The sequence below is a fragment of the Candoia aspera genome, chromosome 4, assembly GCF_035149785.1.
Source record: "Candoia aspera isolate rCanAsp1 chromosome 4, rCanAsp1.hap2, whole genome shotgun sequence".
Lineage (NCBI taxonomy): Eukaryota > Metazoa > Chordata > Lepidosauria > Squamata > Boidae > Candoia > Candoia aspera.
The window spans coordinates 106,111,193-106,134,085 of NC_086156.1; the positions used below are offsets into that span (position 1 = coordinate 106,111,193).

Below are 22,893 nucleotides of genomic sequence, written 5' to 3' on the forward strand. Positions count from 1 at the left end.
AGCCTGAAATATTTCAAGTGGAAATACATAGATTCTTTCTCTTCCTGCATGAGAGCATAGGGTGAGATGGGTGATTCCTTGGGAGAAGTGCTGAACTTTTTTTATTATTATTATTTGGACTATTTTAAGATTTAAAAAATATTGCCATCATTTAACATTGTATAATGGTACTCAATGCTTGAAGATAGCTAATTCCTGCATTTGACGGTCAAAGGAAATTTTGATAGCTCTTTTAATAAATATACCCCATTTCAAAAGATAGGGCAGGAGATTTATTTCCAATGGTATAAACTGCCCTACTGCATACCTCCCCAGGAGAGTGAGCCCTTAAGCAATAAAAACCAGGCAGTAACCAACGCACCATATCAAAATTGCAACACCTGCTTTTCTCAGGCAATAAAATACAGAGAAACCGTTAAAAAAAACACTCTTAAAAAATCTCTCCAATTATGGACTCTAATCTCCACCTGATTTTCAAAGGACATCAGAACTGGGATCAGGTGTATATCTCTGGAGAGAGAGTGCCAAAGACAAGTTATCACCCTGAGAAGGCCCCGTTTCTCTGCTAATCACTCCTTTAATCTGCGGGTGGGATGACTTGGTGAAAGGACCGTTAACAGTCCAGCAGGTTTGTATGGTATAAAAAGACTCTTCAGGATTGGTTCAGAAGTGCCCAAGCAGAGAGTGGGTTAGAGGCATGGTAGTCATCATTCACATACAAATGTCCAAACATCCTTTGGTGAGTTGATCAAAATGGATGGAGTTCATTCAGTTGTGTCTACCATCCCCCAAAAGTTTAGGATGGTGAAGAGTGATCAGGGAAAATTCCCCAGAATATTTTTAAGCATTTCACCCAGATTAGTCCTGAAGGAAGTGTAGACTCCGGTGCTGCTTCCATCTGAAGAGTTCTAGGTAACTACGTAGCCCATGCTTCTGGATTGCTCAGCGCTCTGGGTGGCAGGTCATCTCTCCCAAGGGTTCTGATTTAAACACCCAGATTTACAGACACATCTACCATGGGATCCCTGCAGCCACATGGCTTCCTTCTCTCTCTTCTACAATCTCCTCCCTCTCATCCAAAACTTTATTTATAGAGGCTGAGGGAAGGGCTGTGGTAGAAGCACATGTAAGCGTCGCAGAGGAGGCGGCGGGCATAAGAGGGCAAAGATTTGGGATCCAAGCCCTGCAGAGCTTCGGGAGACATTTCCAAGTAATTTGCTACCTCTGAACAGGGTGTGACACGAGGGATGTTAAAGCCATTCAGTCCACCTTGGAAAAGAAAAGACAGGCATAAAGACTGAGTGTGTGCATGGAGAGAAACAAGAGGACATGATCAACTTACTTTTGGAATTCCAATCTCTGATCAGTGAGATTTTGTCACTGGGAAACACTTTCAATGAACAGCAGCATCTCTGAAGATGTCTCCCATTACCAATTTTTCTGAGATTTGGAGTGACCCTAGGAAGATTTTTTTTTTCCAGGCCAGGCAAAAATTCCCATTAAGTCACCGTGTTTGCTGTTGCTGGAAGACCGTTACAAGATCTCTGTCCAAGTAAGGAAGTATCTGGTCTAGACTTCAAGTAGCTGATAAACATATGATTGAAGTATTCATTGGGACAGAAGCCATGTTAAGTTCTCAAAAGTAAGAAAACTAAAGATTCCTTCAAGTTGAGCTTGATGCCTGGTGGCTTACAAGGAGAGATGCAGGAAATTTTCTTGGCAGCAGTATGGAAGTAGCTTGCCATTGCCACCTTCTGTATTATTATTATTATTATTATTATTATTCAGTCCAACCTTGGCAGTTTGAAGATATGTGGACTTTAACTCCCAGAATTCCCCAGCCAGCATGCTGGCTGGGGAATTCTGGGAGTTGAAGACCACACATCTTCAAGTTGCCAAGGTTGAAAAACACTGGTCTAACCAACAGCCATGAGATTTTCTGGAGGTTCCCATCCAAGTATGAACCAGGTCTGACCATACTTAGCTTTTCAAGATAGCCAAGGTTAGCTAGGGGCTGCCAGCTGTTGTGGCTCACTTATATACAAGATATTGTATATAAATTTTAATTGTACCCATGCCTGTTTACTGGAAAGCTTCCATTTCTGATTTTTTTTTAAATCCCATGTATGTGCAGTAACCTTGGCTGTAAGCAGTAATTGTAGAGCTGTGAGATTGATTCAGAGATTCAACCAAATCTCCAAACTGAATAGTTGTTTGATTTGTGGAATTGGATACTTTCCAAGTCAATTTGGACAATGTTTAATACTTCTACCCATATGCAAAGCAGTTTTTTTTCTAAACTCCTTCAAAAATCCAAATCAAACCAATCTGAGGATTCAGTTTCATCATCCATATGGAGGCAGATGGATTCTCCAAGTCAGTTCAATTGTTGAGTCAAACTAATTCTCCAAACCAAAGGGAAGATTCAAGTCTGATTTTCCATGATAAGCACAGTGTTGATAAAAGCAAATCCTGGTTTTCTTTGGAAGATACACCCTGTGACAACTCACCCTCACGGTCGGCCATGCTGTCAAAGAAAAGCCACTCGTGGACATCTGGGCCATGGCGGGTAAAGCCTACATAATGGCTTGTTTCAATGCAGAGAACTGCAAAGAGCTGCATTGTCTGGCGAGGGATGGCCTCTGGCAGGCAGCCTAAGTGGGAAAGCCCCTCAGGCAGATGCAGTGGACGGGGTTGGTGGCACCTTCGGGCTCGGTGCTTGTGAACCTGCATAGCAGTAGCCAAAGAACAAGAGATTTAAAACAAAGCTGCCTTGAGTCTTTCCAGTTGAGCAACCATATACATTTAATATATAGTAACAACAAACAACAAAAATAAAACCAGAACTAATCTAGCACATCAAACCCAGGTTTTGCAAAGGGATTTCTTGACTATTGAATCATCCATTACCATCATTTCTAAAAAAAGGCCCACTATAAACAAGACTGGAACCTTGTATTTTCTAGCTCAGAATTCATGAAGTCTTAGAGATGAAGGGGGCCCTTTAGGCACCAAATCCTACCCTTTGCTCAGTACAGGGATCCAAATTCTGGACAAAGTCCAACATTCCTGGACAGATGGTTGTCTAGCCTCCATTTGAACATATCCAGTGAAGGAGAACAACCATCACTCTGGGTAATTGGTTCCACTGTCCAACTGCTCTTAATGTTAGTAAGTGTATTCTAACAGGTAACTGCTACCTGCTTTCTCCTTTAATCCATGTCCTGCTTTCTGGAAGAAGAGAGGACAGAACTTCTATGCAATGAGTTCTCAGATATTAGAAGAAGACAATCATATCCCTCCTCGCTCACCCTTTTTTAAGGCTATATATACCCAGATGGATAAGGCAAGACAAGCACAGGAATCCTGTTCTTAATGCTAAGAGCAGTTTGACAATGATACTCAGGACTTCATCCTCTCAAGAGCTTCAGCAGAATAGCATCAGTCAAAGACATTAAAACTTTTCTGCATCAAGAATGGAAAGGTTTTAACTAGAACATCTCTGTGGCATCCTTCGGCTATGATTCTATGTCAGGCAAGCATAGCCTAAGGGAGTATCCTGGGATGGGAAGCTGGTGCAAATATACCTGCTGATTGCAAATCTTGCAGAACTGTTTGATGCATCGAATGCCAAAACCAGGATCCTGGTAGCAATCTGGACACTCCATCATAGCCAGTCCTTGGCATACACAACACTCTCGAGGAGCTGCAGTGGTGAAGTCAGAAAGGTTGGACTATGTTAGAAGTTAAAACAGACGTGTCGGCTATGGATTGTGGGAAACGACATCCAATACTCCCTTGTCCACCATTTTAACTACTACACCACTATAACAAACCAACTGCTATGAGGGAATAGTAGAGAAAGATAAGTTACTTCAGTTTGGGAGCTTCCGCGAAGTATCTAGCTGGCCACAGTAGGCACAGAGATTAAGGAAGATGACTGTGATGGAGATACGCAGGAACTATTACCTAGGCAAGAGGGGCTGAAGCATTTTTAAGTCCAGAACTATGAGATAACATTGGAAAATGGCTCAGGAAGACAACTCTCTATTTCGCTGAACTATAAGAAAGAAGGGGAGGTAAAGCACAATCAGACTTGCAAGATTCTATTATAGCCAATCTCAATAAAAAATAGTTTTAGCTTTCCTGTGATTTCCTGGTCTGGTCTACCTAGTGGGAGTGCCATAAAGAAAGAGGAGGCTAAACTGAACCATTTCTTGCCCTCAACCTTGTTCTAGATTCTCAGATGACGTACAGCACAACAGGATTGAACTCCTATGACAGAGATGCTTTTCTCTCTCATCCCTTACTTTCTTCTAGGAGATCTGTGAGGTCAAGTTGCAGGCTGGGCTGGATGGTTCGGAAGGCTTTGAAGTTCTTCCCATTCCGAGGCATCTGAAGGATAAGGCAGGAAGGGGCCTGCCAGGAAGAAAGAAAGCACATGGATGGGGTGGGGAAGTAGAATAGACGGGGACTATTGATGGTGCCCCACTATGGACACTCAGCTCAAAGAAAGAAGCATCTCAGGTTCTTCAAATCTATTTAATGATACCGTGAAGAGTATTTGCACAACGGCCTTGGACAAGGGTACTCATGGCAGACCAACTTTAAAAATTAATGGGTTAGTTAATTTTTGTACTCTCCTCAATGATAAATGTGCTGATAATTACATTATATAAAAGGTATAACCATTGATTTTTTTAAAAAATAAAGAGTTGGGAATGGCCAGATCAGAAACTACAGTTGATTCCATTTTATTTACAGTTACAGTTAACTGAAATAGGGCTATATTACTTATATATAATATAGTACAATATAATTGCAAAATTATTTTTTAAAAGTTCCTATGGGCATTCCACAGCAACTATTTATTTATTTATAATATTTACAATATCCCATAGGACTCTGAGGATGAACCCAAAACATTCAGTGACCGCATGTAGACTTAGTAGAACTTTACCCTGGCAGCTTGACCCAAGACAGGGACATCTAAAAAGTCAAGATGGTGGCTACAACAATGGAACTAAAATCACTTTGATCACACAACCATCATGTTGTGGACGGGCCTGACCCTAGATCAACTTTCCCCACCCTGGGGTCCTTCAAATGTGATACAAGGTGTCTTTCTGAGAAAAGCATCTGAGGTGATGGGAAGGTCACATCTATCTATCCTCTTGGTGCTGCATCTCACCTCTGTGAATTTGAGATCCCCAGTCACCAGTGATCCCTCCAGAAGCTCTTGAACTGTTGGGACCACATGAGTTGGGTGGTCCTCAGTAAATATCTGGTAGAAAATGCAGCCATGAGGGTCCTGACCAGCTGAGCTGGGTTGGAAGAAGGGAAAAAAGAATTAGATTAGGGGACACTATTCTGTCTGGAGTAAGGACTGTGAGAAAAATTGTAAATGTAGGGAAAATGTAGTCAGCAGAATCTACAGTGGGTTACTTTCTTTTTCAAAGTTTCTTTCCCTCAGGGTTGCAAAGGTATACTAAGAACTATACAGACATACTTCCTAGCAAGGCTGAACAGCCAGAACAAGGCCAAGTAGAGATGTATAGGTGATCTGTGGTCACAGCAACTTCATTGCTCTATGATTAAAAATTATTATGTATTACTATCCTATACCCATCCCAACTAATCAAAGAAGATATACAAATATCTGTGACTTCCTATTTTGACTTATCTTGGTGTACCATCTTGGTGCGATTTGGCATGAATGTTCAGTAGGGGTGTATACATCTTATTTCCAAAACATCCCATTTTGAAACAGTTGTTACAAGTCTGAAATGGGCTGCTTTGAGCATTCTTTTGAAGTGTTTCAAGTTTGAGCCCCAAAAACTTTCCATGTAATTGAAACCACCCTGTTTCAAATGCAAAACAGACCCTTCTGCCTTCAAACTAAATGTTTTGAGCCCCAACTGGGGCATCTTGAATCTGAGGCAGTTCAAATTTGAAATGTTCTGCACACCACAAATATACAGCAGGGGGCTACGGAGTAGAAGACTGCTCATCTTCCTCACCGGATCTGAAAGAGAGGCTCCATCTTTAGCACTCGGAAGAGCAGGGTAAGGAACTCTTCTGGGTCTGTCAAGAGAAAGGCAAAAATGGAGACACAATCTTTCTTGCCTTGTGCACTCAGTTCAGACAGATCTGCCTTCCCTTTAGCAAAGAAAGGAAGAGTAGTATAAAAATAAAGTAATGCCCCCCCATTATGTCCCCATATTTCCTTTGAAGCTTAACAGCAAGAGTGGGAACCATCTCAGGTAGCAGGAAGACCCTTTCATATTGTTTAATTGCCCCAATTCTCAGGAGATCATCAAATGTTGATATGTAGGTGGAAAGAGATGGACACTCTTGACGTTAAAGAGAAGATCCCAGAGATGTGCTCATTATCAGTTTTTGGAAGATCTTCATATTTCAAAAAATGAAAAGATGCATCAGGGTGGTTCTATATGGTCCAGATCTAGTAATATGCTAAAGGACTGGACTAGTTTTCATTAACATTATATGGATCTCTTCCCCTCACCCTGCCCACCTTTTTTTTCTTTTCTTTTCCCTTCTAAGTTTTATTTCTATTACATATACCCACACATATATGTTGAAGAAAAGAGAAGAAGAGGACAACCAGGTGGTCAGTTATAGTGGCAATGGGTGCGCCACTGGAAGACCTGAAAGACCAGGTTAGGGACAGATCATCATGGAGAAAATTTATCTATGCGGTCACTAGGAGTCAACACCAACTTCATGGCACATAATCTCTCTCTCTCTTTTTAACTGTAGCATCATGCTCTATTATTTCTTGGTGCATATATTCTATTAATACATTTTAAAAAAACATCAAACGTTGCCATATTTCAGGGATTTCAGACCCAATCTCAGGAGACTTTGCTTTTCTGCAAGACTGTGGTCATTTTACCTGCACCCATGGGTGTCCTGCTTTATAGTCAGGTCGGCCATACAATCCTATGTATGACCACTCACAGCAAAGTTGAACGCTGCTTCCATCTGGTTTGAGCAGTGCTTAATGTAAGAGATGAATTTAAGCAGGAGTGTTTCAATTTCCTTATGTACCTTCTAGATGTAGATATTTATCAAAGCCTGGGTCACATCCAGACCTAATCTGGATAAGCTTAGCAATTGCTTTTGTCTGCAGAAAGTCCCAGGATCAATTCTATGCCTCTCCAAATAGAGCGGAAAACACTTCAAGTGGAAATTCTGTACAGTCCCTGACAAGCAGTGCCAAAAATACTGAGCATTTGACTTAGGAAAAGATAGTGCATGCATGCTAAGAAGTGATCATGCAGAATGGGGATGGTAGCATGCGTATCTGAATCTCCATTCTCCTTCTCCTGCTCTCCCCATCTTTTACAATTGCCCAGGTGGCTCCTTCACCTTACAATGCAACACACACACACACACACACACACATGCACAGGCCCCAAACCTTTTTCTTCACTGGTGAAGCCCGAGGAGTGCCCGGCTGTTTCCAAAACTTTCCGCAAGGCCATGATTTTGGTGGCACAAACGTAACCATTCCTATCCAGTGAAAAAGGCAAAACAGAACAAAACAAAAACACACATAAGTGTTACCAAGTCACCAAGTTTGCTTTTTTTAAGTGATGGCGAGAGCAATAGGTAAGAAGGAGCAGTCAATCTGTTAGGCTTCCCACAAAATTTCTGAAAGAGCTACAGATTGGTGATGGACCCCCCGTTTGGCTAAGCCACAACTGTTTTGCTTTGTTTTGTTTACCCCTGTGGTTGAATTGTCCACAAGGGGTTTGCAAACTGCACTGCAGCTTGATTTGGAGATTAGACTAAGCCACAGCAAACAAACCATTTTATGGGATAATGAAATACAAGATTCCAGCCTGTGCAAAGAATCTGGGTTGCTCACAACCCTAGCCAGAGGATTCAGTTCCTTAGACAGGCATTTACTTCTGAAGACTCCTAGCCTTGTGAACTTTCCTGTCCTTCACCAGTTAAAAGCCTGGTAGATCCATGAGCCAAAGTCCTCCTCCTGGAAAATCTTCTCCTCCTCCTTCCTTCTCCCTCCTTCCTCCTTCCCCCAGACTAACCTACAACCCTGAGAATTCCTAAAGACATCCACCTGAATATTAACTAGATTCAACCCTGGTCTTTAGGTCAGCCACTGTCAGCCAGGTCAAGTGGCCAGCTGGATGCCAATCTAGCAAACATGAAATAAAGTGAAAAAGGAATAGGGTGAAGTGACATTTCTCTCATTATCCTAACGGGATTGAAATGCCTGCAGTAGCAATTTGTTGTTACTTTACTCACCTAACTTTGTGTTCTCTCTTGCTCAATTGAATTATCAGAGTCTGTGAAAGGAGGCAGCTGGGCCAATAACAAACAATAGCTATCAGCCACTGTTACGTGTTGAGCTTTCAGAATTTAAGGTGTGATCAAATAGTTTATTTTGGGGATAGTGGAAGAGACAGATTCAAGATGATTCACCCACTTGGGAAACCCCTGTGTGGGTGACTTGCACTAACACACCACTGCATTCTCACATCACACAACAAATGTTTGGCAATCTTAGAAGTTCCCAACTGTTCTCTCTGGCTTACTGAATATATATGCGCAGAACCCCCAATTTAAATAAAAATTCCCTTCTCGTCTATATGGGTGATATGTGTCTTCCTCAGCCCCAGGTCCTCTACCAGAGGCCTGGGAGTTTGAGGGTTCTGTGCAGTATCTTAGCTGTTCCTAGCACTGCATCTTCCGGACAGAGAGCTCAGATGTTGCTCCTGGGGTCCTTAGTGTCCTGTTGACTTTGTATAGTGCCAGGCATTCGCAGATCCATGTGTGTGGCATGGAGTCATAGGCTTTCCTGTAGTCAATCCTGGCTGTGCTCAGACTGGTCTGTCTAGACCTTGTGTCTCAGGCGACCACTCTATGAGCAACTGGTGTTTTGAGCCTCTGGTGTCGTTCCCAATGCCCTTCTGAGCTGTGCTCATATTCTGGCCCAAATGGTCCTGTAGCTTGGGGGCTTATAATGCCTGAGAGGACTTTCCATGTTGTGGGGAGGCAGGTTATTGGCCAGTAGTTGGACAGGGCTGTTCCCTTGTGAGGGTCTTTCATAATCAGCACTGTTCTTCCTTGTATTAGCCAGTCTGGGTGGGAGCCTGTTGCTAGCAGCTGGTTCATCTGTGCTGCCAGGCGTTCATGCACTGCTGTTAGTTTCTATAGCCAGTAGATGTGGATTGTGTCTGGGCCAGGTGCTGTCCAGCTCTTCATATTCTTGACCTGCTGTTGGATGTCTCCTACTGTGATGGTGACTGGTTCCTGTTCTGGGAGATTGCTGTGGCCTGATCTCTAGTCCTGCAGCCACTTTGCACTGGTATTATGTGTCTTCTCTTTCTCCCATATGTTCTTCCAGTACTGTTCAGTTTCTGATGTTGGTGGCTCTGCTGTGACTGTGTTGTTGCACTGCAGTTGGGAGTACACCTTGGGTGGTTCTGTGGAGAACAGAGCATTCTTGGCCTCTGCTTCTCTAGTGTATCTCCTTAGCCTGGCAGGGATTGTTGTAAGGGCTACATTGGCATCTTCTAGCATACTGTCTGATGGTACTTCTCCACTGAGCCTTGGTAATTGGTCTCGAGGGTTGACCGTACCTAGCTTATCCATGATCTTTTGCCTCATATCAGCTGCTGTGCTCTGTAATGGAGGGGGTGGCAGTGATGTTCCAGCTTCATACATACATCCTCTCTCTCTCTCTCTCTCACACAGACACAGCATTTGCACATATTCTCTTAAAGGGAAATACTGATATGCCTTTATCCGGGAGGCAAGCAATGCCTTGCAGATAAACATTTTAAAGGGATAAATTAATTATGTTATTTTGAAAACTTTTCTTTTACAAGGGGATACCAAAGAGTTGGGAGCTGTTTTAAATTCTTGTTCTCCCACATTCTTCTTCATATAAGTAAAGCTGTTTCCTTTCTTTCAAGAATCCATCGAAAACAGGTGTCCACAACATGGGGTTGAAAAAGTCAAGATGGCAGCTGTGATGGTGCAATCAAAGCTTTACCTGTTTTTTACACGCTTAAAAAATAGGCAGAGTTTCAATCACACCATCCCACCTGCCATCTTGACTTTTCTATATATACTCTGCAGACATCCCAATAGAAGAAATCTTCATGGTCCTCTCATAATAAAAGACAAAGCATTATCATTTAGAGAGACAAAGAGACAACCAGAAAATACCAGGGTTCTCACATTACACTTGGGTAAACCATGGGTTTGGGATGAGCACACTGGTCAAGCCTGGCTAACTGAGGTTTACTCAGTAGATTGTTAATAGTACAATATGTGAATCTCAGCCAGAGTGACCACATCCCAATTCAATAAGAATAGTTTAGGAGGAGTGAACATCCATAGAAAGAATAGATGTTTAAAACAAATGGTGGAATATTGTACATCTGCTAAGAAACTTGCCACCATTCTCCATTGGCCTATCTATCTATCTATCTATCTATCTATCTATCTATCTATCTGCCCGCCCGCCCGCCCGCCCGCCTTACAAAAACTGCCTAACTCCTGAAAGTTTCTGGGTAACATACAAGATTAAAAACAGAAACCCACCACCCAAAACACAAACACACACACACCTATAAGAGATTCACCATCTGCCTTAACTCAAGTTCTGGGGGAAAAGCCAGGTTTTTAGAGATTTTTCAGATCTGGTCAGAGTGGGAGCCAAATGAATTTTGGGGGATGGGAATGTTATTCAAGAGGACAGGCCCTCTTAAGGCCTTTGTTCTTAAGTTGAAATACTGTAATTAAGTGAAAATCCAATCAAAGAGAGGAGCCAGGCATTTTTAGAGGATGAACCCAAACTCACTTGCGCAAAGGGTTGACAATCTCTGTTCTCAAGAGGTCCCGTGTCTCAGTGTAAGATTCCCCATCGTTCTTGTCTGCTGGACGTAGTAGCATTGAATCCAACACAGAAGTAAAGGAGAACATACTATAAAGAGAAGAGAAAGTCAGGATCTTTGGAGTCTGTCCCCAGCTTCGAAGAAGGCAGGAAGGTCTAGAGGTTATAAATGGGGATATGGGAAAGTACCCCCCCCCAAAATTGGACAATATTGTTTTTCTACAATTAGGGGGTATCCAGCCAGAGTTTATTGAACGATGAAAGACATAGATACAATATTGATACTGTGTTTAAATGATAGTATATATTACTCTTCCCTTAACAAGAACCTGATAGGTCAGGTTGGACTGACTCAACTACTTACTTATTTACCCAGTGAGCTTCCATGGTCATGTTACATTGGCCACCAGGAGGCACCATGGAGAAGTCATGTAAAGCCCTGTACATGGGGGCATGGCATAATGCAACATATGTGTCTCTCTGCTCTGAGAGCTTAAGGGAAGGTGGACAGTATGCACCATTCTGATGGTCAAGTGAAGACTTGAAGTAAGCTTCCCTGGTCCAAATCCAAGACCTTAACCACCACACAATTCTGGCTCTGTACACCCCATGTTATCCTAATCCTGCTCTTGCATGAAAAAGAATGTGATTTGCCAATGTTTTCTTCCAATTCCCCAAGTTCTGGTGGGCCTTCCCAGATTCACCTAACTGCAGGTCACAGACATTTCAGGCCCAAAAAGGAAATCAAAGGCAGGTCTTGCCAGTTTAGAACAATACATCACTCTGGTGGTAGAGCCAGTCTTACCAGAACAAAGTAGCATCAAGGTAGCAAGAGTTGCAATGACCTTGGATCCCCTTCTTCCACCCTGAGAGAAGTTCCATACCCTGATTGCCCAACAGGGGTGGTGGTGTGTCCTCTTCCACCCTGGCACTGGCATAGACCCGAAAGTCTAGGAATAAAGAGTTTAATCAGTAGTTTAACCCAACATTTAATCAATAGTTCCAGAGGGGAACAGACAACCTTCTGGAAGTTGCTACAACTCTATGTCCTCTAGTCCCAGCCAACCTGCCCAATGGCTAAGGATGGTGGGTGCTTTAGTCGAATGACTTCTGCAAGACCATCTATTCCTTACTCCAAGGATAAAAGGTAGCTAGTAAATTTCCAGCTTCCGCCCGCTCTGCTTTCAGTCTCTCTAAGCCAGTGTTTCTCAACCTTGAAAACATTCAGATGTGTGGACTTCAACACCCAGAATTCCATACCCCAGCATGCTGGCTGGGGAATTCTGGGAGTTGAAGTCCACACATCTTAAAGTTGCCAAGATTGAGAAACACTGTGTTAAACCATATGCTGGCTTGCTGGCTGGCGAATACTGGGAGTTGAAGTCCACACATCTTAAAGCTGCCAAGGTCAAGCAACACTGGTCTGAGCCATACCCAGGGAGTTGCATCGCAAAACAGGATTCTCTGGACTCTGCAGGGTGTCAAAACGTGAGTCAGGGTGGCAGTGGCACAGCTTGACAAAGAGGGCTTTGTTTGGTTGGCAGTAGAAATAACGGATCCCTCTATATTGTCCATCTGTGCAGCCTGATGGTAGTGGTTCCTCCTGGAAAACATAAAAAGGGGTGACCGTATACATCCCAAAATGTTCCCAACCTTTTCCCTCTGTCCTATGATTTATAACATCTTGCCAACTCTGTTTACTAACAAGGCCATGTGAGTAATATCTCACATTGGTAAGATGAGCAGCAGCTACCAAAACTATGAACAGATAAAGCCCGCCCCTCCTTCACAAGACAGACCAGCTTCCCCTGATTTCAAAAAAGTGTGAGAAACCAGACCAGAGCATTGCTGCTTTCAGCTGCCTATCTACAGGTTTCTTATTGGAATCAAGAATCCTTGCTGGAATTCTTGGGTTGCAACCTTAACCTTCCTTCTAATAAACATGACTAATCAGAGCTCTGAGAGATTTGTTCTTTGGATTGACTCCTTCCAGTTCAAACTGCAAGGAAGAGTGAGAAAGACATTTCCTGCACAGATTCCAGACTTACTGTACAAGTGGAAAAGTGTTAAAAGTTATAATTAAGCAGATGCCAGATGAAACTTAAAATATGCCCTGTTGTCTCTGGTTAAAGTTATGACTTTTCTGTGGTATGGCAAACTGGTTTAGAGACTTTATGGAATAACTATCCCAGGCAGGTCAAATGTGATGCTTTCAAGGAGACTCACTCCACTCACCCACTGCCACAATCAGGAAAAGTGCGATCACAGGCCCAACTCAATGTTATATTAAATTGATTCTTCCATATAGTGGCAGTGCTTTTGTCCTTTGGATGGGATAGGTATGGAATTGATACAACATGCATTGTTGCACCTCTCCTTTTCTAGAGAAATACCACCTGCTCTTATTGGGAATATGCTACATTTGGGATGGAAAACATACCATTATCTACCCCAAGTGATCAGTCAGCTGAAATCTCTTCTATGGTAGCCAAATTACATGTAGCAAACAATTCAATAAAGAACATCTAGTTCATCCCTTGAAGGTACAATCATCTGTAAAACTATGCAACTTGCTTCACTTTTAGCAACAGATCTATTGCAACTGGCAGAATGAGGATTATTTTCTATTTAGTAAGATAGAGACTTCAGGTTTTAAGTTCCCTGCATATGCATACAGTATGTACGTATATACATTATCTAACACACACAACATGCACTTGTTGACCTAAAGGAGGACTCAGATGACCATATGTCCATAATATGTTATGCTATGCCAGTGTTTCTCAGCCTTGGCAATTTGAAGATGTGTGCACTTCAACTCCCAGAATTCCCCAGCCAGCATGCTGGCATATGGAATTCTGGGAGTTGAAGTCCACACATCTTAAAGTTGCCACGGCTGAGAAACACTGCACTATGCTATCTGATAAAATGGCTATAATAGGACTGATTTTGATTTAGTGCTGCATTTTGATTAGGATCAAGGAATTAGCAGGCATTTAACTCAGCTGAGAAATAACCTTCTGAAGCTGGTGTGGAACCACTGCATATATATGGAAAGCTAGAGTAACAGGAATAAAACGTGCAAGTGTGCCTCTTCTCCCATCCTTTGTTCTCACCAGCTCCAAGCCAGCAACCGTCTCATCCACATCTGGAAGCTCTCCAATCCACCGTATCACACCGTAGATGGGTGGATTATAAACCTCCACCATGGAATTGATCTCCAAGAGATGGTGGTCATATTCTCTGCTGTCTTTGTCCTCCTCAGATTCTTCTGCCTCGGTTTTCTTCCTCTCAAAAACTCGTACTTCTTCTTCCTTGAGGTCCTCCAGATTTGTCAAAGGGGCTAAAGGTGGGGGGGAGTCTTTGGATGAACCTTCCTTCATTGGTGGAGGATATCTGATGGAGGAAGGGGATGGACAATCTTCATATTCATCTGAAGTAGGAGTGGAAGAATTGCTGTGGGACTTTGGACTTTTATCAACTTGTTCTTTTGAGAAGGAGAGAGAAAAAGAAAGAGAAATTAGGTATTTTAACCATATTATCATTCAAAAATACGTTTAAGAGCATATGCATTTGTTGTTCAATTATCCCCAATGTGCAGTTTGGAGCTTGAGCAGACAATTTATCCTTCTAACAATCTAAACTAAAACAAAGAAAAAAACTCAAGAAGCCCAGAGCAAGTTTCTGGCCCTTAAAACTTTGAAGTGCCTAATAAAATATTACAAAGACAAGGATGTATGATATCCCCTTGGCTGCTTAACATATTTATCAACAGATGCATAAGGAACGCTTGTGGCTTTGTCAGAGATGTGCTGGTTGGGGAGACAAATCACATGGAGGCAGATGAGGCCATGTTGTTGGCTGATAACCCAAATGATTTGCAGAAAATGCTTAAAAGACTGTATTATAAAATAGTTTTGAAAAATAATGTACCACTAACCAAGATATCCGTGTTTTACAGGGACCATAAGGAATCATTACAATGATCAAATGCTGCCCCCCCACCAAAAAAAACCCCAGGAGAGCAAGTAAACGAACACATGTATCAAACAGATGGGGGGAAAATAAGATATGCAAAAGCTGCTAGAAAGGAAGCAGGTAGCATGTGGTCTATCGTGAGGAATATTTGTTGAAAGAAATGAAAACGGATGTGTATCAGAGTGTGCTTCTGCCCACGTTGTTATAAGGAAATGAGAATTGGGCATGCCCGGAGAAACAAAAATAAGTTCAGTACAAAAAGAACGGGGTATTTATGAGTATTCGTGGTATAACAAAGAGAGTGTCAAGAATGAATAGGTACTGAATGAACATGAGTAAGACAGAAAAGGGAACAACCGTTACCAAAGAAATATGCTGAGATGTTCTGGTCTTATAAGGAGGGTGAATCAGGATTGAATTGCAAAACAAGTATGTGAAGGAAGAGTGAATGAGATGAAAGCAAGGGGAAGGCTGAGAAGGTCATGGATGCATGAAGTTGATGAGATCTTCAACAAAGTACTATATGGACATGGGAAAAGCAATGATGGTTTGTACTTTTGATACATTCAAAATGGCCTGATCCAAGATTGGAGCAAAGTGACCTCACAATACATCCCTAATTTTTGCAGAAAGATACACATAATCCTATCCTTCTGCACTCTCAGCAGTAAGAAACTTGGACGACGTACAACGTATATACTGCCTTGCAGTGATGCCAATGTTTTCTTCCCTTTGGGAAAGGGACTTCTGTTTTCCTGACAGGTTATAAAAGTGCTTGAGAATTTATTTTCAATTTATCCTGGTGTGTTTTTTTCCAGATCATTTAATTGCTGAAGGGTCCCACTCCCTACCCCTCTCTAGCCTCGCTGCCCACGCTTCCCAACTGGGAAAGTCCCTTGTAGTAATTTCTCATAGAATTTCATTGACACACGGGAAGCCAGTGCAATTTCACTCCAACTAGGAACATTTCCCTCACATACTTTCCTCCTTTGAAAGAAACTTTAGAAGCAAATTCACTTTCATCAGATTAAGGAAGAACAGGTCAAAAACACACAGGATCAATTTTTGGCAGAATGTGAAAGATGCCCTTGGAGTTAGCAATGTCGAAAAGCAAGAATGTTCCCAAACCTTGATTATTGCAAATCTTACCTTTATGCACTTTGGAAATGGGGAGCAAGATCCCATACTTGGGTGATGGGAAATGACAGAGAGGCTTGCCTTTGAAGAAACCATCCCAGGAACCCACTGGCTCATCCTACAGCGAGATTTAAAAGTGGTCAAGAAGATGGATGGAGTAACAATACTTTATTAAACAAGGCTGCCTTGTTCATAACCAGGGAATAGCCCAGCCATTATATAACTGCATGGTAAACTTTGCATTGTATTAAAGGAGGGAATTCTTCTTCTTTCTAAGCCTGCAGCAAAAAGGACACTTTCAATTAGTGAAAAGCTTAAAGATCTCTGCACACACTCAGAAGGACACTGCTGTTTACTGTGCATCCAAGTCCTCCTGTATCCCATTTGGGAAGGCTTAGCAGCTAGATGATACCTCAGTCAGTCAGTTTATTGGAACAGTCTACAGACAATAACAAAATACAGTATTATTCTGAAACCGAGAATGATACGACTTTCTTAAGCATGACCCTCAGGGTCTCTATATGAATTACCATCAATTTGCTTCCTTATCTTAATAGCGCCAGTTTGGAATTTTGCCACTGCTACAGTCACTTTAGAAATTTGATCAGAGAAAAAATAGTTAATATAAAATTGATTTAAATATCCAGGAAAAAGTGTTAAAGTACGATTAATCAGATCTTTGGTGCCTTCTACTCAGTTTTCTTGGCAAAGTTTTTCAGAAGTGGTTTGCCACTGCCTTCTTCCTAGGGCTGAGAGAATCACTGGTTCAAGGTCACCCATCTGGCTTTGAGTTTAAAGCAGGACTAGAACTTATGGTCTCCCCGTTTCTAGTCTAGGGCCTTAAACCACTACACCAAACTGGCTCTCAATCAGGTCATTATGCAAGTTAAAATAAAAGCTACAGCAGAAAGTATGTGTTCGACTGATGCTATATCCTGGTTAGTATAGGGACACACTCTTTTGGAGAGGCTAATTCCCTTATATAATCCATAACATCTGGGAGGGAAAGACATAATGTTTTTGTAGATCCTTCAGAAATGGAACATGCCATTTCCCTCCTGAACCCCACTGGATCACCCCTGGAAGACTGGATCAGCATGGAACAGAGGAGAAACAGCAACAGATTTTGCACATGTCTACTATAGTAAGTGATGCTTTTACTCAATTGTATTAGAAGTTAGGAAGTTCCAAAAAAATCAAGTTAACAAATATTATTTTTCTTCCTCCAACTTTGCAGATTAACTTTCTTCTGTAGGACATATGTGAAGGCCTAAAAAGAAAAATAAAACACCTGGAAAATTTGGAATTCAACTGCTTCCCCCCCCCCAAATTTTATTTCCTCTGTAAAAATTGAAAACAAACAAAAAATTATTTCCTATTCACATTTGTTTTAAATGATACAGAAAATGCTTAAGATGCAAACAAAAAAGTGGCTTATGATCAGAGATAGATTGAATATGAAAGGAGAGAGAAACTTGCCTCATACAGGAAAACCTTTTGTTTTCAGAATTGTGCAAAAATCGTTAAATGATAAAAAGAAAAAAAAATCAAACAAAGTTGCAGCTACGGAGAAAGACAACTGAGAAACACAATGTTTCATACAAAAGAGACAGGCTTGATGCAGCAAGATGCATATTAAGGGACAGATATGCAGTACTTGGATCCAAAGTCCAAAATATGTTTTGGAGCGCAACAAACCCATTGGCATCTCTCGAAAGATGCTGCATCTTTTCCTAGGTCTATATGGTAGCCATGTAATCATGAGTGAAGAGACATTTAAGTTAAGGCAACTCCACCAAGTGCATCTTGCTGAAGCAGGTTGGAGCAAGCCATCCTGGGATCACAGAGCTACCACGCAAGTCCAGGAAAAGACACTATGCATACTGCTTGTTTTTATTAATTTTATTCTGTAAGCTGCCCAGAGTCGAGACAGTGTTGGGTGGCATATAAATTTAATCAATAAATACATATTTTAAACTAAAATCAACACAGGCATAATTGCCTGAATCAACAACACATTTCAATTTATTTATTTATTTATTTATTTTCTATCCTGCCTTTATTATTTTTATAAATACCTCAAGGCAGTTAACATACCTAATGCTCCTTCCTCCTCCTATTTTCTCCACAACAGCAACCCTGTGAGGCAAGTTGGGCTGAGAGACAGTGACTGGCCCAAGGTCACCCAGCCAGCTGAAAGCGAGTTTGGTCTAGTAGCTAAGGTTCTGGGCTAGAAACCAGGAGTCTGTGAGTTCTAGTCCCTCCTTAGGCATGAAAGCCGGCTGGGTGACCTTGGCCCAGTCCCTCTCTCTCAGCCCAAGAGCCAATCAGGCATAGTAGGAGAGTTCTAGTCCCTCCTTAGGCATGAAAGCCAGCTGGGTCACCTTGGCCCAGTCCCTCTCTCTCAGCCCAAGAGCCAATCAGGCATATTAGGAGAGTTCTAGTCCCTCCTTAGGCATGAAAGCCGGCTGGGTGACCTTGGGCCAGTCACTCTCTCTCAGCCCAACTAGATGCAATGTAGACTAGCCTCCCCGTGATGCACCCTGGACAATGTGACTTGTCATGGCTAAATAGTCTACACATCTGGCTGCTGGACCTCACAAGGATTTTGCAGCAAGAAAAAGCAGCATGAACACTGAACTGCTATGCCATATGATTAAAAAAAAACAGCCAGATTTCATGCCTAAAGTGGGACTAGAACTCACAGGCTCCTGGTTTCTAGCCTGTTGCCTTAACCACTAGATCAAACTGGCCACACAAACACACAACACAAAATGTTTAGAAAAATCCACATTACACTTAACAGAGTCTATAAAATACTAGCATGACTTTTGTAATGGAATGTGGGAAAGACCATGGGAGACAGGGCAAAGAGACGCCACAAAGGGAACGGTCAGATAAGAGACAGCATAGCCCACAGCTGAACAATGGGTGGATCAAGAGCCTCAGAAGGTACCCTCCCTAGCTTCTCAGGCTGTAAAGGAGACCGTGTGTGTTTATGTATGTGTGTTTCAGACTTGCAAGATTCTGTCAATGTAGCAGTACAATAAAGTAGAATTAGCTCATCTGGTTGTGATTCCTAACTGGTTTACCCCACAAGGCTGACAAGTTTATATTTGTAAAAGGTGTTAATAATTCAGCATCACACGCATTTTCCATTTTTGCCCAAAGTTCCACTGGTGGAGGAAACAAACACTTAACTTTTTCCCCCACTGCTTCCACATTTCTAGAAATGTAACATTTCTGTATAAAAACTGCTGTTTCAATTAGAAGTGAGACTGAGTATTGAAAAAGAGTGTCAAATTAACAGTCCAGGAGATTCCTTGAACTGGTATCCAGCTTTCTCTGGTACTCAGGACAAATACTTACTAGAAGTATTCCCACAAACACTCCGGCTTCATATTTCCCAGGAAGATGGTTGCAGTACACTACACTGCCAGTAGGGGTGCTGTTTTCCATTTTGAAAAAGACCCGGTCTCCAATCGTTAGCCCCGGGGATGACAACGGATCTCCTGTTGTAAGCTGGACTCTTGTACACTCCCGGATCCCTCCTCTTCGATATGCTGATGGACTACCCTCAACCGATTCATCAGGCTCAATCCGGCTGATGGGTACAAAGACGCCACAATTCTCTCGGCAGGAGAAGAACTTGTGTCCTTTGAAGGAGCCATCTGTAAAACCCTTCCCGGCTGCTGCGCCCTATAAAAGAGGATAATGGCTCTTCCAGAGAGGTCACCTCTTCATCCCACTCTCCATCCCTCTAGCCTCCGAACAACCCTGTGGGGTAGGTTTAGCAGAGAAATCATGCCTCTCCCAAGGTCAGCCACTGATTCCGGTGGTTGAGTGGTGATGAGAACCTGGGTTCCACCAATCTGAGCCCCAACTCTAGGCCAGTGTTTCTCAACCTTAGCAACTTTAAGATGTGTGGACTTCAACTCCCTGCTGGCTGGGGAATTCTGGGAGTTGAAGTCCACACATCTTGCTGAGGTTGCAAAACACTGCTCTAGGCCATTTTACGATTTTCTGAAGAAACTCTTGTAGAATTACCTATTCAATCTTCCTTTGCTTATAGAAAAGGAAATAGCAATGTGATGGGCCCAACATGTGAACTCTTACTGTATCCTATGATTTTAGTTTTCAAATAATTTTCAAATGTTGGGCAAGCAATATGTGTCTCCTATCCCACATTCTTAAAGTATTTAAGACTGGTTCTCACATAATATTTCAGACATGCATGGAACCCTTTTGAATGTTTTGCCATATGATGGAATTAAGAAACTTTTTTTTTAATAAATAGAAGAATCTTTGATGAACAATCGAATCTAGCTTGCTTTTGTGGCCAGCCTCACCCCTACCCCATAAACATACTAAAGATACTAATTAGAAATATGCAGAAAGCAAGTTTTAAAAAGAAACTTTTACAGACTCCCACAGTAAGCAAGGCAGTAAATTGCAAGTGGTGGTTTCTTTCATTGTTCTCTATAGGAATTTTAAAATCATCCTTCTGGCCAATTTTCCTTTAAGCATTTAGCATAAACTACCACATCAGCTATTTTTGCAGCTAAGACATAAAAGGAGAGAGCAAGGGCTTGTTTTGACTTCCCACTCAAAACTACGTGAAACAAAACTTAGGAACCTTGTTTATTTGGTTCCAAGCTTGGAATATTCAGAATGGCTTAGAATTTCCACTCTGATGCTTTGCACAGCCCTAGCAGCAATCTGCCGGTGGTATTACTCACCACCAGTTCTACCCCAAAGATGATGCTGGTATCTTGCTTGCTCTTGTCAATGGGTCCTCGGTATCGGATGATGCCTTGAACTTTCTGACCAGAAGCAGAAGTGATCTGGACCCTCACTCGGTCACCCTTCCCCAGGGCACTGAGCTTGCGCATCAGCCGCTCCTGCCTGAAGAGTGCCAGGCGTTCATCTCCGTTGGTCACCGCTTCCAGCAACCCAGACTGGGCTCCACTCAGTTCCCATGCCATCAACGGGGGCACCCGGACCACCTTTTCTGCATCCAAGACCTTGGCCCAAAACGTTCCATCGGGGGAGACCCCACGGGCATCTTCCTGGCTTAGTAAGCTACCCTTGGACACCTTGACTTCTCCACCAGCTTTGGCTTCTCCTGTGAAACCTTTCACAGCAATGAAGAGTCGCCGGGGCTTCATTGCTGTTGGGTGGTGATAATGACAAAGATGAGAGCCCCAATTACCTGCCAGGGAAAAAAAAAGGAAGTGAAGCAGTCCAGGTATCTTACTTAATTGGCATCTGCAGTTCAGAAAGATCCCTCTCTCAGTCAGCCACCATGATCATCGCAATCCACATAAAGTTAGTTGCAGCTAAGGCTGGTTAGGAAGCAATTGAGATATATCTGCAACTAGCTTAGGATTCGCCTCTTCTACCCCCAATCTCTTTCATGTGCTGCTGTGCTGTGAGTTTAGTGATAAAACCTGTTACCTGCATTTCACGCCACTTCTAAATGAATGCCCTGCTAAAACCAGCAAATCCTAGGCCTAGCTCAGAGAGCACCAAGGACTTCACAAACGCAAATAAACCTTGCAGTGTCTTTTCAAGAAAGGCTTATTATTTTCCCACTGTTACTTTAGAATGAAGCCACAGGTATAATCTTCTCTCTTTGAAACAGCATAAGGGAAGCAATTCTGATTACTTTTCTTCTTCTAGTGCAATTATTCTAGGAGCTCCCTAACTCCCAATACAGTGTGCTGCAGAGGAATATTTGGCATTTCGGGAAAAGGAGCACCTGTCAAATGAATGCATTCCATTAAACTATAGGGTTTAATTGCTAAAGAAAAAGGAAGAACTGAAGAAAAAAAAAATACATCCCTAAAGAATTAAGTCCAATCGATCAGTTTCCTTTTTCCTCACTTCCCGTGCCCTTTTCCCCTGCAGAATGTGCCAACTTCGAAACTGTAATTCTGGCTGTAAGAGCCGCTTATTAAACCATATCTCGAACGCTTGTGCTTCCGTTCCGTGTCATACTTCATTTAAAAGAAGAGGAACAGGACAGACCCCTCTGATCGGGTCCGCTGGCAACCTTGGAAGTTGACTTATTTAAAACCGATCCATGTGTAGTTTAATTGTCAAATAAGATGGCAGAATTAAGGCCTTCTCGGAGAGCACCGCACTGCATTCGCTGCATCTTTCCCCTCGTTGCAGCACACCGGGATCCGCGGCAAGGGATCTCGTGAGTGCGTGAGAATGCGTGCAACAAAGCAAGATACATAGCAATAAACTCCGCAATACGCCGCCTAGTCCGTCGCTCCGCAAAACTCACCGGGAAGCGCAACGTTTAACTTTCTTGGCTACCCAGAGCGGGATCACCTTAAAAGCTGCAGCAACAACAAGAAACCAAGTTGAGGAAGTCGCTCAAAGTTTTTATAGGGGCGGAAATCGGGAACCAATGGGAGGCCAGCTGGAGGGAAAGGGAACCAATCAAAACGGAGAAACGGTGCGTGGGTGTGACTGCGGGGGAAGAGTTGGAAGAACAGGAGTTCCCCAGCTTTTCTGTCCCCCCCGCAATCTCCATCTTGAATCATCTTCGGGGAAATACGTTCATAAGCGTATGCCCGCGTGGCAGTCAAATAGCCACCAGGCCAGGGAGGAAGGCAAGGGCAGTGATGGAAGGGGTTTAATTCGGCTCAGATGCCCCACCGGACGCTTGCCAACTTTCTACCTGCCCTCGACAGAGCGACACACCCCCGCGATCTGCAGCCAGTAGCGCGACAGGGTGGTTAAGTTCGCAGGACACGTTTGCCAGTAACTCCCTCGATCCCTCCACGCCCCCACTCCCGATTTCGGGCACGGCCACGCTGAATCCAGGATGCAGGGCGAGGGGCTGCGCAGCGCGGCGTAAATCTCCGAAA

General features: G+C 42.8%; 1 protein-coding gene across 2 annotated transcripts; it reads right to left on the bottom strand.

The window, feature by feature from the left end:
• Positions 1-249: 249 nt before the first annotated feature.
• Positions 250-22,327, bottom strand: LOC134495824 (ubiquitin carboxyl-terminal hydrolase CYLD-like). Of its 2 annotated transcripts, none has more exons than XM_063301486.1 (15): positions 22,305-22,327; positions 20,749-21,221; positions 19,379-19,708; positions 16,022-16,127; positions 14,011-14,381; positions 12,329-12,497; positions 11,700-11,844; positions 10,862-10,984; positions 7,445-7,536; positions 6,021-6,084; positions 5,192-5,324; positions 4,311-4,419; positions 3,588-3,706; positions 2,511-2,727; positions 250-1,269 (listed from the first exon to the last, which is right to left on the bottom strand). In XM_063301486.1, exons 2-15 carry the CDS (start codon positions 21,175-21,177, stop codon positions 1,085-1,087), a joined length of 2,592 nt encoding a protein of 863 aa, XP_063157556.1. In that variant the 5' UTR covers positions 21,178-21,221; positions 22,305-22,327; the 3' UTR covers positions 250-1,084. The 2 variants fall into 2 exon arrangements, with proteins under 2 accessions (XP_063157556.1, XP_063157555.1); XM_063301485.1 differs by lacking the exon at positions 22,305-22,327 and adding an exon at positions 21,565-21,755.
• Positions 22,328-22,893: the final 566 nt, after the last annotated feature.